General features: G+C 45.0%; 1 protein-coding gene across 3 annotated transcripts in view; it reads right to left on the bottom strand.

Moving 5' to 3' along the window:
* LOC147618181 (serine/threonine protein kinase HRR25-like) overlaps window positions 1-15503 on the bottom strand; it is an 86815-nt gene extending 71312 nt beyond the window's left edge. For 2 of the 3 annotated variants that reach the window (XM_086774597.1, XM_086774598.1), the window contains exons 1-4: window positions 14593-15499; window positions 14268-14308; window positions 13702-13771; window positions 13124-13272 (exon numbers count right to left, since the gene is read on the bottom strand). In XM_086774597.1, the coding sequence (XP_086630723.1) occupies window positions 13124-13272; window positions 13702-13771; window positions 14268-14308; window positions 14593-14668 (336 nt within the window). In that variant the 5' untranslated portion in view covers window positions 14669-15499. Of the gene's footprint in view, window positions 1-13123; window positions 13273-13701; window positions 13772-14267; window positions 14309-14592 lie in introns of all 3 variants that reach the window. The other variant, XM_086774599.1, reaches the window with a different exon arrangement.
* Between the last annotated feature and the right edge of the window lie 1242 nt (window positions 15504-16745).

Here is a 16745-nt window from a genome sequence, read left to right as displayed (position 1 = left end):
TAACTTTATTTTACTTTGTGTGACATTGTCTTGCTGCCTGGACAATGCTTGTTATTTTGGCTTGTGAAGTCCGAGGGTCCGGGGACGCCCGGGCACCTTGTGGACACGTGTGTGCACTCCTGTTTGGGCCTAAAACTGTGGGCTTATGGGTTTTGCAGGTGGTAAGTGCGTCCACGCTCAATTTACAGCTTACTTCATTTACTACTAAGGTTTATTGGTTTGCAGGTCCACACTCATTAATAAGTGGCCGGACAACTTATAATGCGTTCGCATTTGGTTGGACCAAAATTAATGAAGTCCGGACAGCTTATGGCCATTTCCCATTTGGTTGGACCTCAACTTATAGAAACAGGACAAATGGAGCACTATGAGCTGGACACCTTATGGGAACACATGTCAGCCAGCATGTGTACCCACCAGGCCCCTGAGGTGGCACCTGAAAAAGGCGCCTCCCTCAAGAGGCCCTTTTGGGCTGTTTTACTCATTATTCAACATATTGGAGAGCTGGTTGGAGCTTTGGGAGTTGCTACAGGGCTGGTTGCTTGCTTCCCGGACTCACACAAGCTTGGACAACGATCCCCACACTCTTCTAAAGGGCTGGTTGGTAAATTTCAAACCTGCAATTTCTGGTTATTGCGAGTTTTGGGCTGGTTACAGGTGTCCAAAGTCAACTTGGACAGTACAGGACAGCTCTAGGGACCTCCACAGGGCTATAGGCCCTTTACAGGTGGATTTCTCGCGACAGAAAGTTGCTGTTTTGGACTGGTTATTGCACAAAACAGGCCGTACAGCAATGGAATATGTGAGCATGGATGTGTCTCAAGGATTCCTGGTATAGCAGGTGCTTAGGGCAAGCATTGGGGACACGTGCTCGCGGAGAACATAGGTTTCTGGATCAGTTTCTCGCGTGGAAACAGGGCCTAAAGATCCATTTACATCTTGTGCAGGGCGGAGTACCTGTGAGGATTGTGATACTCTTGTGCAGGGCGGATGTACCTGTGAAGAGGCTTGTGCAGGGCGGATGTACCTATCACCATTGAGCTATCTAATGGTCCTCTTATCTTCTTGTGTGAGCTTTGGGCTCTGGATGAGCATACTCCGTAGTGGTGCTCCATCGCTAGGACTGGCACGGCGTGATTCGTAGTGCCAGGGACGGGTGGATTGCACACGGTGTATGTTTCTGGATTACCACCGCTAGGACTGGCACGGCGTGATTCGTAGTGCCAGGGACGGGTGGATTGTACACTGTGTGTGTACCTGGAATTGACTTTCCGGTGGGCCTGTTGGTGCCCGGAAATGTTAAGTATTGTGCAAGTACATGAACGGAGATTATCCTTTAACAATGTTGCATTGTGCACTCATGTTTGCCTGCCTTTGAAATGTTTTCGCGTGAACTGGTTTCGTTTGCATGCTTGACATGTGTGTCTAGCTCAGGGGTCGGGGACGCCCTCCCGTGAGCCGTGGAATGCTTTGTCTTCTGATAGGTTTTGTGGCGTGTGAACAGGTGGGAAATCCTTATGTTTCAGTGGTATCAGAGCACGGATCTTCCTTTTTCTACATTGGGAGACGATCCAAAGGCTTCCTGACCACTCTCCATTAGTGACTTTACTCTTATTATGGCTAGCCAAGCAAGTAGCAAGGAAGTGCCAAATTCAAAGGGGCACTCCAGTGGAACACAAGCAAGTGGACGGATGCCTTATGCCCGTGATCATGTATGGTTGGGACAGCCGTCCCGTGGCAAGGAGAAAATGCAGGAGCAAGAGCAAGAGCCAAGTGCCATGAATGCTGAAATTCAGCGTATGCGAGAGCTTCTCCATGCCAGGGAGATGGAACTGGCCAGCCTACGTGAGGACCCACACATTCAACAAGTGCTAGATGCAAAGAAAAAGGAGGCAACCGTCTTTCAAGACTTTGAAGCTTTGGCTCGTGGATCAGGGCTGAAACCTCGTGAGCTGGCTCTTTCATTCTTAGTGGACAAGGGTGATGTATTGCAGGGCCAGGATGGGGAGCTTGTTATAAAGAGATCTCCATTGGTGGACATCCCTGGGATAGCCTCTCCAAAGCTGAAATCTGCTGTCCACAAAGAGGAGCCTTCCATTACATCCCGACGTGATTCTACCTTACATGGGAGGCATAGCCATGCCTATGAAGGTAACATTACTTCTAGAGATGATCGTTACAAGCCTCATTCTTCATCTTTGCAGGTTTCTCATGGGCTTAGAGCGCACCGACATCCCCGTACTACTACTTTACCTGCTGAACTCTCCCGTGAAGAGCCATTTCTTCATCCTCCCATCTCCACACCCTCTCCGGATCATGCTTATGCTGCAAGAGAAAGTGGTGGGGCTACACACATGCATGCAGGTACAGCACATGCTTCACGTCCACGTATGCCACCTAAGTATGCAGGAGCATCTATGGATGCCAGGGCTGATCCACATGAACGTGGAATCAAGAGGACGCATGGGGATTATGAGCATCATGTTCATAAGCAAAAGGAATTCAAAGCCGGGGACAAATCCGTCAAGTTCGAGACATATCATGGTGAGTTTGATGCTTCCAAGGTTATGTCATTTGTTTCCCAATTTGACATTGCTTTTAGTGATGAGGATTTTTCAGAAAAGTCCAAGGTGAGGCATGCCAGCATGTTCTTGAAGGGCACGGCCGCTCATTGGTGGCTTGCCGAAAAGCTCTCAGGCACTCCCGTGGACACTTGGGCTGAATTCAAAACTAGATTCTATGTCCAATTCTTACCCCCTAATGCCAAGAAGAACATCCGCAAGAAGTGGGATTGGGTTAAGCAGAATGAAGGTGAGTCAGTTCATGCTTATGTATCCAAGTTTTGGAAAACACTCTTGGAAGTTTCCCCTATTATGCAGGTAAATGATGAGGAACGCAAGAGAAAGTTTGAATCGGGACTCCAACCGGTTTATCAATCGGGCTTGGAGTTGTACCCAAACCACACTCTACAACAGCTCATTTCAGCTGCTTTGGCCACCGAACAATTGGAGCAAAAGCTGAAGCAAAATTATAGAGATGGACATGCTCAAAAGGGGAAGGACAAGGCTGTCCCAAATCTGCATAAGGGTGGACAGCCACCTAAAAGGGACTCCAATGAAGTTAAGGGAGCTCCAAAAGCTGAAAGTACCTCAGAGAAGAAGCGTCCCAACAAAAGGCCTAACTATGGACTTACTCCGGAACAAAGGGTGCAATATATACGTGACGGTAAGTGCTTTTCTTGTGGTAGTAAAGATCACATGGTCCGGCAATGCCCAAAGAAAGCAGGCAAAGAGGATGCAAAGGAAACCAAGGTTAATGTGCATATGGTGCCCGATGTACAAGGGGGGACAGCCCATGATGCTTTGGATAGGATGGTATGCAAGGCATGGGGACAGCTCAAAGATCAACCCGCATTATTTATGTTTGATGATTGTGCCACGGACAACTTCATATCATTGGAAATGGCTACAGCATTGGGCATTAGTGTGGATAACATGGGACCAGAGATTGAGGCCGGAAGTGCATTTGTTGGCAAGAAAGTCAAGGTCACACCCCTTATTGGCAAGCTTCGCATGCATATTCAGGGATATTTGGACCATGAGAACTTCCTCATTGCACCATTAAATGGGTGTGATGTATTGCTTGGAAAGCCTTGGCACTCCCGTCTTGATCCTCGCAAGGCTTACAAGACCAACCGGATCACATTTATGCATAGGGGCAAAGAGCATGTTATTGATGCCGGTGTGGAAGGGAATTCTATCCCTATTGTATCCCACATACAAATAAATAAAGCCATGAGAAAGGGTCTTTGCTCGTACATGATTTTTGTTCGTGATAGAGTAGACCATGTTGATCATTCTTTTGATTCTCTCACATGTGATAGGCTGGAATTTTTGAAACAATATGAAGATTGCTTTACAGATTCACTTCCAGGGGAGCTACCACCACCACGGCCGGAGGATCATCGTATAGACCTTGTGCCTGGCAGTTCTCCACCAAATAGGCCGGCATACCGTGTGAGTGCATCACAGCAGGAGGAGATCATGAAGCAAGTCAATGAGCTCATGCAAAAAGGTTTGATCCGCCCTAGCTCTTCACCGTATTGCTCTCCCGTACTTCTAGTGCAGAAGAAGGATCTCTCTTATCGTATGTGTGTGGATTATCGGACTCTAAATAAACTAACCATCAAGAATAGGTTTCCTATTCCTCGTATTGATGATATTTTGGATAGATTGGATGGCTCGGCATATTTCAGCCGAATTGATTTGAAGAGTGGATATCATCAACTACGGGTAGTACCAGAGGATGTGCATAAGACCGCTTTCAGGACAGCATTTGGTTTGTACGAGTATCTTGTTATGCCTTTCGGTCTTACAAATGCTCCTGCCACTTTTAACCGTATGATGGACAGGATTTTTAGAGATCATCGATCGTTCACTGGAGTTTTCTTCGATGACATCTTGGTTTATTCCAAGAGTGAAGAAGAGCACAGAAAGCATTTGGCCATAGTCTTTGAAGAACTCCGAAAGCATAGACTTCACATCAATGCTAAGAAGAGTGAGTTCTTCCTCTCCGAAATTCATTATCTTGGGCATATTGTTTCTCAAGATGGCATACGAATGGATCCCGCCAAGATTGAGGCTATCAAGAAGTGCATGAGGTTCGTAGTTTTCTTGGGTTATGCTCATACTATAGACGGTTCATATGGCATTTTGCTTTGATTGCTGCCCCTCTTCATCAGTTGACAAAGAAGAAAGTCCCCTTTCAGTGGACTTCATTGGAAAGCAAAGCTTTCTATTCACTAAAGGATGCAATCATATCTGGGCCCGTGTTGATCATTCCTGACTTGCACAAGCCATTCTTTGTGGAATGTGATGCATGTGGAGATTGTTTAGGTGCTGTCCTAAACCAGGAAGGACACCCCGTGGCATTTGAGAGCCGCCGTTTGCGTGATACGGAGCTTTCTTTGGGGATCTATGAGAAGGAGCTATTGGCAGTGATTCATGCATTGACCATTTGGAAGCACTATCTTCTGGGTGCCGAGTTTATGGTGAAGACCGACAACCAAAGCTTACGGTATTTTCTCACACAAACTAAGCTCTCAGAGAAGCATATGCGGATGGCAAATTTCCTCTCTATGTTTCATTTTCAGATTGTGCATACACCGGGAAAGAAAAATGTGGTGGCCGATGCATTGTCTCGAAGGCCGTATGTAGCTTCTATCTCAATTGCCTCTCATGGAGACTTGTCGTCTATGCAAAATAAGTACCATATAGATGCTGATTTTTCAGATTTATGGGCTGATTTGGTGGCTGGTCATACTCATGCATCATATGTCATCAAAGATGGGTATCTCCTTAAAGATAATTGCCTTTGTGTGCTCACAGATTTGAGGCAAAAAGTGTTGGAAGAATGCCATGCTCCACCGTATGCAGGACATAGAGGTATTCTACCTACTACTCATATGGTTGAACGCTACTTCTTTTGGCCAGGGATGAGGAAGGACATTGAGGCTTATGTACGTGCTTGCCTCACTTGCCAAAAGGTCAAGTTTGATCGTCAGAAGTCTCCTGGATTGCTTCTACCATTGCCTATTCCCTCGCAGCCATGGGAGAGTATAGCTATGGATTTCATCATGGATTTGCCTCGCACTCAGCAAGGTAATGATGCTATATGGACTATCGTTGACCGGTTTAGTAAGCAAGCTCATTTCTTGCCGGTCAAGAAGACGATCAAGGCAGATCATATGGCAAAAGTTTTCTTATCACAGGTATTCAAGCATCATGGCATGCCTAAATCTATTGTGGGTGACCGTGATCCTCGAACTACCAGTCTCTTCTGGAGAGCACTTTTTGACAATATGGGCACAAAGCTGAATTTTTCATCCGCTTTTCATCCTCAATCCGATGGTCAAAGTGAAGCAGCAAATTCAGCCGTATTGGACCTTCTCAAATGCTATGTGGCTGATCAAAAGACTTTGTGGGAAAAGTATTTGCCACTTGTGGAGTTTGCATACAATAACACGGTGCATGCTTCTACTGGGAAGGCTCCCTTTGAGATAGTTTATGGCAAAGTGGTATTGCCTCCCATCCTACGTACTAAGGATGAGATTTTTGCTGCTGATGACTTTGTCAGGGACTTGGATGTTGCCTTTGCACAGGTACGGACAGCCATAGCCCGTTCTCAAGAGAAGCATAAGAAGGCTGCAGACAAGCATAGAAAGCATTTGGATGTCAAGGTAAATGATTGGGTATTGCTGAAATTCGAAAAAGCTAGACTCCGTAAGAGATCTGGTAAGGAGGGGATGTTTCCCAAGCTCTCATCCAGGTATTATGGGCCTTTCAAGGTCATTGAGCAGATCAATGAAGTTGCTTTTCGTTTAGCATTGCCATCCCATTGGAAGATACATAATGCTTTCCATGTTAGCCTCTTACGAAAGTATGTGGGTCCGGAACCAAGTCTTCCTATCATTGAGGATCCACCAGAAGTGGATGAGTTGGAAGAGATTTTGCAACCAGAGCAGATTGTGTTTCATAAAGAGCGTAAGCTATCTGCAGGCAAGCTTGTAAGACGCTATTTGGTGAAGTTCAAGAACTATCTCCCCATTGATGCTAAGTGGGTTGATGAGGACTACTTCAAAGATTATCCGCAGCTTCTCCATGACTATTTGGAAGCTTTTCAGTTGCGGACAACTGTTTAGAAGACGGGGAGATGTCACCATTGAGCTATCTAATGGTCCTCTTATCTTCTTGTGTGAGCTTTGGGCTCTGGATGAGCATACTCCGTAGTGGTGCTCCATCGCTAGGACTGGCACGGCGTGATTCGTAGTGCCAGGGACGGGTGGATTGCACACGGTGTATGTTTCTCGATTACCACCGCTAGGACTGGCACGGCGTGATTCGTAGTGCCAGGGACGGGTGGATTGTACACTGTGTGTGTACCTGGAATTGACTTTCCGGTGGGCCTGTTGGTGCCCGGAAATGTCAAGTATTGTGCAAGTACATGAACGGAGATTATCCTTTAACAATGTTGCATTGTGCACTCATGTTTGCCTGCCTTTGAAATGTTTTCGCGTGAACTGGTTTCGTTTGCATGCTTGACATGTGTGTCTAGCTCAGGGGTCGGGGACGCCCTCCCGTGAGCCGTGGAATGCTTTGTCTTCTGATAGGTTTTGTGGCGTGTGAACAGGTGGGAAATCCTTATTTTAATAAGAGTTTTAAGTTATAAGTCTTATAACTTACAGGTTTCATACTTCATTAAAAGTAGGTGGACACTTTATAAGTGTGGGCACCTTCTTTTGGCCTGGGCACCCTTTTATAGCATGTGGGGTGGGGGTTGGCCACCTACCCCACCTACCACACCCAATTCTTTGCATGGGAGGAAGGCGCCTCACTTCCAGCCCTCTCCCTTGCATTTTGGAAAAAGAAAACACAACTGTTGGCTGGGATTTAGAGAAAACAGGCTGGAGCACATCATTATTTGCTGATTCTGGTTATACAGCAGGTACAGCAGGTACAGCAGCAGGTACAGCAGGTACAGTACCATCATTAGTTGCTGATTCTGGTCGTACAGCAGGTACAGCAGGTACAGCAGGTCAAACCAGTGGGATTTAGGACATACGCATTTCCTACAAGTGGCCCAGGTTGTTTCACTCTTCCTACTGGCTGTACGGTGGCTCCAGAAGATTTTCATCGCGAAGAATGAGGAATTCTCTTGCTCTCCTATGTCTGGACTCCTCTTCCATTCACCGAGTCAACTCCGTGAGGGTGCCCCATCGCTAGGACTGGCACGGCGTGATCCGTAGTGCCAGGGACGGGTGGATTGCACGCGGAGTGTGACTCTGGAAGGTGCTATGGACGGGGCAGCCCTTGGTGACTGCTGACTCGGCATCAACAAACATATTTGGGTTTGATACTTTGTTTTTCATTGTGCATTGCTTATTGGAAATCTGGCCTTGGGCCCGTGTACTTGTAACAAATTCTCCCAAGTAATAATATCATTCCTTGGGGGGGGGCCGGCCGTTCCGGCCTCAGTGTGGTGTCATCTATCTATGCTCAGAGTTGTTAATTACTTTCTTTTGCTATTTTGTCTTGTGCTATTGTCTTTTTAAGAGTGTATATTAAAGTGCTAATTGGAGAAGTGAGTCCAGGAAGGGGTGACCCCTGCTTGGGTCTCGTTTCAGTACCTGTGTGTAGGGCGGATGTACCTACAGATTCTCTTGTTTGAAATGTATTCATTCATAATGTATTTGGAAGAATCAGGTGCAGGCTGGTGGTGAATCCCCAGGCACCCGTAATCTTGTACTTTGCAGACTCTTTTGGTAATATAACCTAAAGGGGGGGGGGGGGGGCCCGGGGGGTCATCGGCCCCTTTATGTGATGTACTGTCATTTTCAGCGTTGTGGTTGTAATGCTCAAGTGTTAAGTGCTCAGAATCTTGTTCACATTTATACGATTCCAATACACGCGTCCGCCTCCCGTTACACCTGACTTCAGCTCTGGTGCTGGCCGATTGTGGTACAGGTTGTGGACACCCTGGCATTGCTGGCCGACTGGGTGTCTATGGGCTGGTCGTGGAGATCTAGACCTATTGGCTGCCTATGAGCAGGCCGACTCCAAAGTTGGGGCCATTTCATAGCCCCCTTGTCATCTTGTATCATATTCGGGATCTTCTTTGTGTATATAGAGCAGAGTTACACGCCTCTCTCTCTCTCTCTTGTGCTGTTTTTCTGCATTGCGTTTGCTTGTGTTCCCAGATTTGGTCATCATCTCCGTTGCGTATTCTGACAAGGAAATTGGTGAACTTGCTGAATCTCAGCTGAACTAACGAGCAGCACTTGCTTTGTTGCTGCATCATAGCGACCTCAGTTCCAGCCAGCAGCAGCAACTGAGGCTGCTCTTCGTATGCAGAAAGCTCCTCAAACCAAACAGTTTGAGAGTCGTTTAACCGCCTTATGTAGTTGTTACCCAAGCGCCCTCTTCTGATTGTTCCCGCATATTTGCAACTCTTCGATAGCTGCCTGTTGGCTCTGCATCATCACCGACTCCAATGTCTACAACACCTCAGAGAGCAGACATCATCATCATCTCTCAACCATTAAGTCTACAACATGATGGCTCTCATCATTATGGCTCTCTCAGCCACTGCAATCGACAGGTTCTGTGGTGCTGGGTTCCCTACTTGGCAGACCAAGATGTAGCTTTTCTTGATGAGGGAGGTGTCTGGAGCATAATCTCTGGAGATGACAAATACCCAAAGCCAACAAGCCAGAAAAGCAGAATCTACGACAACAACGTAATGAGAGAGCTATTACACTAATCGGCCTCAATTTGGCAAACACTCTCGTTCATCACATAGACTTCACGCAAACCGCCAAGCAAATTTGGGACAAACTGGAGACTCTTTATGGTAACAAAATCACTAATTCTAAGGTTTTCTTGAGGTTGAGGTTCTATGATTTGAAAATGCTAGATAATGCAGAATTAAGTGATCACCTTGCCAAGTTCTACTCACTAGTTCAACAACTCACTAGCCTTAAGTGTGCACCTGATGACGAGGACAAGGTGGCAATTCTCACAAAAAGTATGCAAGATGTTACCCATTTCAGCAATGCACATAGCTTCAACATCATTTGAGGATATGGTAGCCTTGCTATTTGAAAAAGATAGAACAAACAAGGAAAGTCAAGCACACAGCAGTGTGGACTATGACAAAGCTTTTGTAGGAGAATAGAAGTGGAGGACCAACAAGAATATTCAGTGCGGGTATTGCAAGAGGACGGGGCAGAAGGGAGCCAACTACTTCAAAACACTGGAGAAAGAGCAAGAGAAACACCACGGAAATTTTGCTGTTGAAGCTGAAGAGGAGAAGATATTTGCAGCAACAGCCCAAGTCTTCCTCGATGAGGCAAACGATGAGTGGGCATTCTAGCTGACTTTATGTATGTGCGAGTTACTAAGGATTCTCTGCCCCCGTAGTCCCCCCAAAAATCTAATTGTATCTATGTTTGTGTGTAACACAGGCCTTGATGCTATAGAGGGCTCCTCTTTCTCATTTATCCCATATAGGAGCCAAGGGGTGACTGAAGTACTAAGCCTTGCTACCTTGGTAGCATTATGTGATTGGAGGGTTATCATGACACGGGAGGTGTGCATGAGTCAGCTCTAACATAGCATGTGATGGGGTGAGAAGGTATCTTTCTTTTGCGTTCAGGTCTCACCATCTTCACTCCAAAGGGAGATTTGTTAGGATATTCGGAGCCTCGACCATGTGATACAGCCCTTATGTATTATTGTGTGTGTTTGCATGTGAACCACTTCTTATGAGGAGATAAGTGTGCCATGTGGCAATACATGTGTGTGTGTGTGAGATTGTGTTGAGTCAAAAGATAAGGTCTTGTACCTACAAAAAGACATTGTACTCATCAATCAAGAACGCATTGAGTCGTGCAAACATTTGAGCATTACATTCCTCTCTCTTTTTTACATGCTCCACTATGGAGCTCTGCCCTCCATAGTCTACCTACAAGCAACCTTCACCAATACTCTTAGTCGGCCAACAGTATTGCTGTCAACCAACTTTACCCGATTGTCACGTCATCAATGCCACATCACCATTGACACATCATCACTACCACGTGGCAATGTCAAGCGTCACCTGCGATGTCCGACCATGCCCGTCGGATGCTATATGATGTCTAGCTCTGCCCTGCATACTCGTAGGTGTCATAGTGCCTTTCTCTCCCTCAACTCAAGCCTATCATTGATGTACTTGATCGACATGTGATCGGATTCATATATATATTGTCTCCAATTTTCAATGTGTGAATCATCGCATATAACTCTTTCTCATGATTATGCCATCTAACCTGTGTATCATAAGTTTCCTACTCTCAAAAGCCATGGGTTAGTCTTCCTGAAACAACGCAATCCCTATCGCGTAATCATTCGCATCAGTCTCAAACACGAATGGTTTGCCAGGATCAAGTAAGCCCAAAACAAGTGATTCCTTCACCTTAAGCTTGAGAAAAGCCTCGTCAATCCTCTCATCCCAGGTGATAGGACTATTGGACTTTCGTCCCCATCCTCTGAGGAGGTTCATGAAAGGAACAATTAATTGCGAATAATCTCTCACTGACTTCCTAAGAAAACAGTGAACCTAGATATATGAGTTCCTTGCAAAAGAACTCACTTAGAGAGTTTGGCATTTAGTCATTCTCATCTTAGAATCCCTAAAATGATCCGGAGATGGTCCCAAGAGTACGACTAGACCAAGATAAAATCTAAGAACACCACACTGAATCTCCCCAAATAGTCTCGTAAGAGATCATAAAGGCTTACTAGTATGGTCAACATGGACAGGAGCCTTGACCCCTATGCTCAATGGTGATCTTATGTACTAGATCTTCAATTGGGTGATGAGCCTAAGCCTACCGAATTCAGTTTGAATTAACATGTGTTTAGGGGATCTTGGAGAGTTTCGTCGCGATTGACAAGAGATACTAGCAAATATGGGAATGATTCTAGAGTTCAAAGTAGAGCAAGAATACGCGGGGTTTTGTGAAGCCAAGATTGGTGGTCCATATATGTAGATGTAGAGGTAGCTGGAATTTTGTTCAAGAGTGTCCACAAGAGGCCATCTTGCAAGATCATGTACAAGAGAATGCTCAACACAAGTCAGCACATCATTAGGAGGTTTTTTTTTTTTTTGGGAGGCGGGGTGGGGGGGCTTCATCCAGATATTCAAGAGAAAGTTGCATTGTAGGTTTTGGTGCTGTCAAGGCACGACAAAAATGTTAGCCTCATGAGCGGCCGAAAAGTAATAATCCAGACCTTAGGCCACATTCTTTGTAGAAGATTCGATTGGAGTTCCAGCACTCATCTGAATACTCAAACACTGATAGCGAGGAAGAATGTGATACACATTCCCCTACAATGTTGGCTGACCAGTTAGGTATGGCTTTGGCCTCTGTAATATGTGGCCGAGCCAGCAGCTTATGGGTGCCCAAGCGTGGGCTGACCACTACGCTTTATTGGGCAGCCTTGTCATCCTTGTGTGGACGGGGAATTCCAGGTCGTGTGGCTGACCAGCCCTATAGGCCGATCAGCCCCTCATCCCTATATAAATTAGCTGATTGGGTTCTTTGTTCTATATCCATCTGGAGCTCACAGTCAGAAATGCACGTCTGCAAGCTGATTGGAGAAGCTGGAAGTTGATCTGCAGCAATGTTCATCTGAGTATTTGTTCCTGACAGCTGCATTTGGGGCTAAGGAGTATTATTTTTTTCTAGAGAAACATTCACTTGTGCCCTTTTCTTGTACATAAATGTAAACTACTTGAATTCCTCTGCACATCTCTCCTCTCTCATAAACTCTTGCACATAGCACAAGTATACATAGCACAAGGAGTGGTCCCGATGATAGATTATTACTGTCAATCCTCTATCAATGGATCTCTCTCTCAAAAAATGCCAACCTCCCATGCTACAACTAGTGAACATCACCTCATTAGGATCATCAACACCAACGTATTATGATACACAATTGTCGTGCATGCTTTAAGAAAATAGCTGAGATCCTTCTCAACCAACCTTGCTGCAAAAAACTTGCCTACACACGACAATAAGATTGCAAAAGCAAGAGAAAGATCATAGAGCATCGGCAAACACAAGACTCCAAAGGGAAGGTACTTCAAAGGTGTTTGAAGCCCAGTATAAAAGGCTGTCTAAACTAGCCCAGCTGTGTGTGAAAGATTCAAGATGGAGCTACTAGAATTGAAAAACTCCAATCAAATAACAGCCCAGTCCATTGAGAAAGGAGACCTATGTTCAAACCCAAAGACCTCTTCCTACCTTCTAGATTTAAAGAATCACCAAAGGAATTTTTACAAAAACACAAGACATCATATCTCAACATGGACATCCCCATCGGTCAGATGGGAATCCCTCACCCACAGTGTGAGATCTCCCCTTTTCATGGAGGCGAGGTTTTTGTATGTAAAGACCCTCAGTCAGTTAGCTTAAAGACACAGACAAATTCATTACCTCAATGGATATAAATATAATTATATAATTATATAATTACACACACACAGACACACCCCGCTGAAGGTCTAGGGTATGCACCATCTGATCTGCAAGCATTAAAACCGTTTTGAGAGAAAACTTGCGACTGCAGAAATTGAACAAATCTTCAAGACTTGGACCCAGCAAATCCAGCACCAGCACATTGTAGTCTCCTTCGACACCGCACCACCTTATGTTTGGAACACCAGCTGAAAATATAAGGCAGAGAGGTGTTTTTTAGGTGAAGAGTGGTGTCTCTCAGAGGCTAGAGCCAAACAACAGAGCCCACAAAACATAAATATATATATACCTAGATGAATCCAGGAACATACCAATAACCCTTAGCGTAATACAGAACATGGCTCTAAACATACAAGTATCATAACTGCTAGCTCACTACAGCAATTAAAACCTTCAGAACAAGGACACATCTTCATCAAGATAACCCTCTCCCTACCACAATGACATTGTTCCAATAGGACTCAAGCTGGTGAAGATGCAATGCAGGGGGCCAGGAATTGGACCGGATAAATTTGAGAAAGTTCGACAAAGAATGACCATTCATATGCACGATTCCTTTCACGCCTAGGAAGCAAAAAATACATACAAAAGATACAGGAAAAGTCACAAATGCATACTTCCCCCTTGAAGAATCCTGTAAAGCTTGGACTCGTACAACAGCTGCGGGTGCTTGGTCTTCACACTTTCCTGAAGAAGCCATTGAAGCCACGTAAATCACTTACAAGGTCATAACAAGTGTCAAAAATTGTTATAAGCATGCGCAAGAAATGAACCCAATCTGAAGATCAAGAAGCATCACATGTGCACATCTCTCTCTCTCTCTCTCTCTCTCTCTCTCTCTCTCTCTCTCTCTCTCTCTCTCTCTCTGTGTGTGCACACTCTTGGACCATTTCTTCTGCCTCTGTATGTGTATGTGCGCGCATGCGAGAGAGAGAGAGAGAGAGAGAGAGAGAGAGAGAGAGAGAGAGAGCCATTTCTTCCACCTTTGAATGCGTGCATGTGCGTGCCATGCGGCATAGCTCGTGCATGAGAATGTATACATACTTGCGTTAATGGATTGCAGCTACCCTACTACTTATAGGTGCAGACAGATGCCTTAACAAACCCTTGACCCCTCCCCTTAATTGCGCTCCATTTGGAAGACAAGGGTAAAAAGAAAATTTCACAAAATAAGGATAATTACCAGCTTTATGCCAACTTCTTCGTTTGACTGTACATTTGTACCTGAAGACACACGAAGCACAATCATATGAATGCACATTCTTTGCAAACCAAACGTTAAAAAGTCACACTCTTACTCTTGCTTCTTCTATATAGTAAAGATAATCGCCACAACCTGCATTCTTTGGTCTGTTTTCTCAGTGATTTAAAATGATCTGCTATGTCAAAACATGCACATCTAAGGCATATTTTCTGAATATTAAGAGATGGATTGCTAAGTAGAAATAAAATGTGCATTATAGGGCATCTTTTCTAAAAGATAGAGATGATGTGCGACCATAGCATACCGATATATATCTCTCCAAAAGACCCACTGCCAATTTTGCGTCCGAGCCTATACTTGTTGCCTACTCGGGGCTCCATGATGGTCCGGTCAAAGAAACCCTGATTCTGAAAGGTGAAACCTGTGGCTGAGTTTCTGCAGGGATGATTCCTGAACCTCAGAGTGCGTGTGGGTGAGGGCTAAATCGCTGCTGAAACTTGATGGCTATGGCTATGGCGCCCAATTCTTAGCACAGCTACCGATGTACCTGTAGCTGGGGCTTCACCGAATGATGATAAAGACGCTCACTTCCGACTGCGGCTAGAGTTTCGCCCCCAAAAAAAGCCTGCGGCTAGAGGTTTGCCGAAGAAAGAACCTGATACCTGTTGTGGCTACAGCTTCGCCGAATTCCTAATGTCTGCCGTGGCTAGGGTTTTGCCTGCTTCACCGATCGCTGATGAAGAAGAAACCTTGGTACATCTGCCGCTTCGCCGACCCTAGTTGAAAAAAGAAACCCTGATCAAAGAAGCGATCGCTGATGAAGAAGAAACCTTGATACACCTGCGGCTTCGCCAACCCTTGTTCAAAAAAGAAAACCTGATTCTTCAATACCCAATGGCTAGAGTAACCCAAAATGTCAAATGGCTAGGGTATCTCAACTGCAGAAAACCCTGTTCGCTTAATACGCAGGAAACCCTGATGCGAAGGGTGATCTGTCTACGGGTTTAAGGGGAAACCTTAAAAACCAGACAATGGTGTGGCAGACGAAAACCCTAAAAACTAGACGACATCAGCAGCTGTGGCAAGAGAAAAACCTAAGGCAAGAGTAGAGGAGATGATGTCTGGCTCTGGCGCACGATAAGCTTAAAACACAGTGCATTTGTTTGGTTTGCTTGTTTGTTGGAAGAAAGATGCTGATGATGATGATGAAGATGATGGCGATAACGAAGCTCTTGAAAGGGTCGCACACACATGAGACAAGCGGCGCTTGACTTACCGGCGCGCCGTTAAGTCGCCGTTAATTTAATTAATTATTAAAACGGGGTAAAATAAGGGCTTTTGTAGAAGTTGAGTGATTTTTTTGGGTGAGGTTTTATTAAAATTTAATTAAGGGGTTAACATAACTTATAACTGAAAATATATAACTTTAATTAAGGTAAATATACATAACTTATAACTTTAATTAAGGTATATATATATATATATTGGTCCTTTAAAAACACGTTGCAACTTACACCTTGAGTGATTTTTTTGGGGTGAGGTTTTATTAAACTTTAATTAAGGTTAACATAATTTAGCACATAGAGGCTTGCAAATCTTTCAAAATAGAAAAAAATGGTTCTACCAGTCACTTTTGCCTTTGATCTAAGGGTTTTTTATCGACGAGGAGATGAAGAGCGATACAACAACCAATAGTAGCAACACCGAGAGGGGCTTTGAAGGTACTAAGAACCATTCTCTCTCTCTCTCTCTCTCTCTCTCTCTCTCTCTCTCTCTCTCTCTCTCTCTCTCTCTCTCTCTCTCTCTCTCTCGCTTGTGCAACATGGTGCCTGAGACAGAGGAGCACTATATATACCACTATCCAGTCTACTATGAGATCCAAGGGAGATTTCACTGTCTCTTCAAAGACGGTTTCGGACCCTTCTCCAGAATGATGGACTTCACTGACCATAGATGCCTTAGACTTTTCTTATTAGAGCTATGTCGCGCTTCTATGCAGTAGGTGGACCCATGCTCAGGACCCATGCTCAGAGGACCAATACAGAGACATTTGACTGACTATTTCAGTATTACTTTGCAGGTCACCACTCACCCCAGACTCTTTTAGCATCTACACCAAGAGCTGCCTCTCGAGGAGTGACACATGATCGAGTGTTACAGCTTAGTAAAGCCAGATGTTCGAGGCCCAAAGGACCCAGCAAGAGATCTTGTATGCACTGGAGGATACAGCTAATCATAGAGCTAGGCACCAGCTGAGGCCTACCAGGCACTTTACCTCGTATGAGATTGGCCTCATATTATAGCGTCCCATGCGAGAGTTTCTTCGATGACTCTCTCTCCCCCCCCCTCTTTAGTTTAGGTGCTCTTCCCCTCTCTATTCTTTGAGGATTTACTTCAGTTATTTCAGCTTTATATTAACTTTCTTGTTCCACAAACAGCTTGAATCTAACATTTGAT

This window comes from Cibotium barometz, chromosome 35 (assembly GCF_041138505.1).
Source record: "Cibotium barometz isolate CiBa-2024 chromosome 35, ASM4113850v1, whole genome shotgun sequence".
NCBI classification, from domain to species: Eukaryota; Viridiplantae; Streptophyta; class Polypodiopsida; order Cyatheales; family Cibotiaceae; genus Cibotium; species Cibotium barometz.
The sequence above is the reverse complement of the archived record's forward strand: the minus strand, read 5'-3'. Positions and strand labels throughout refer to the sequence as shown.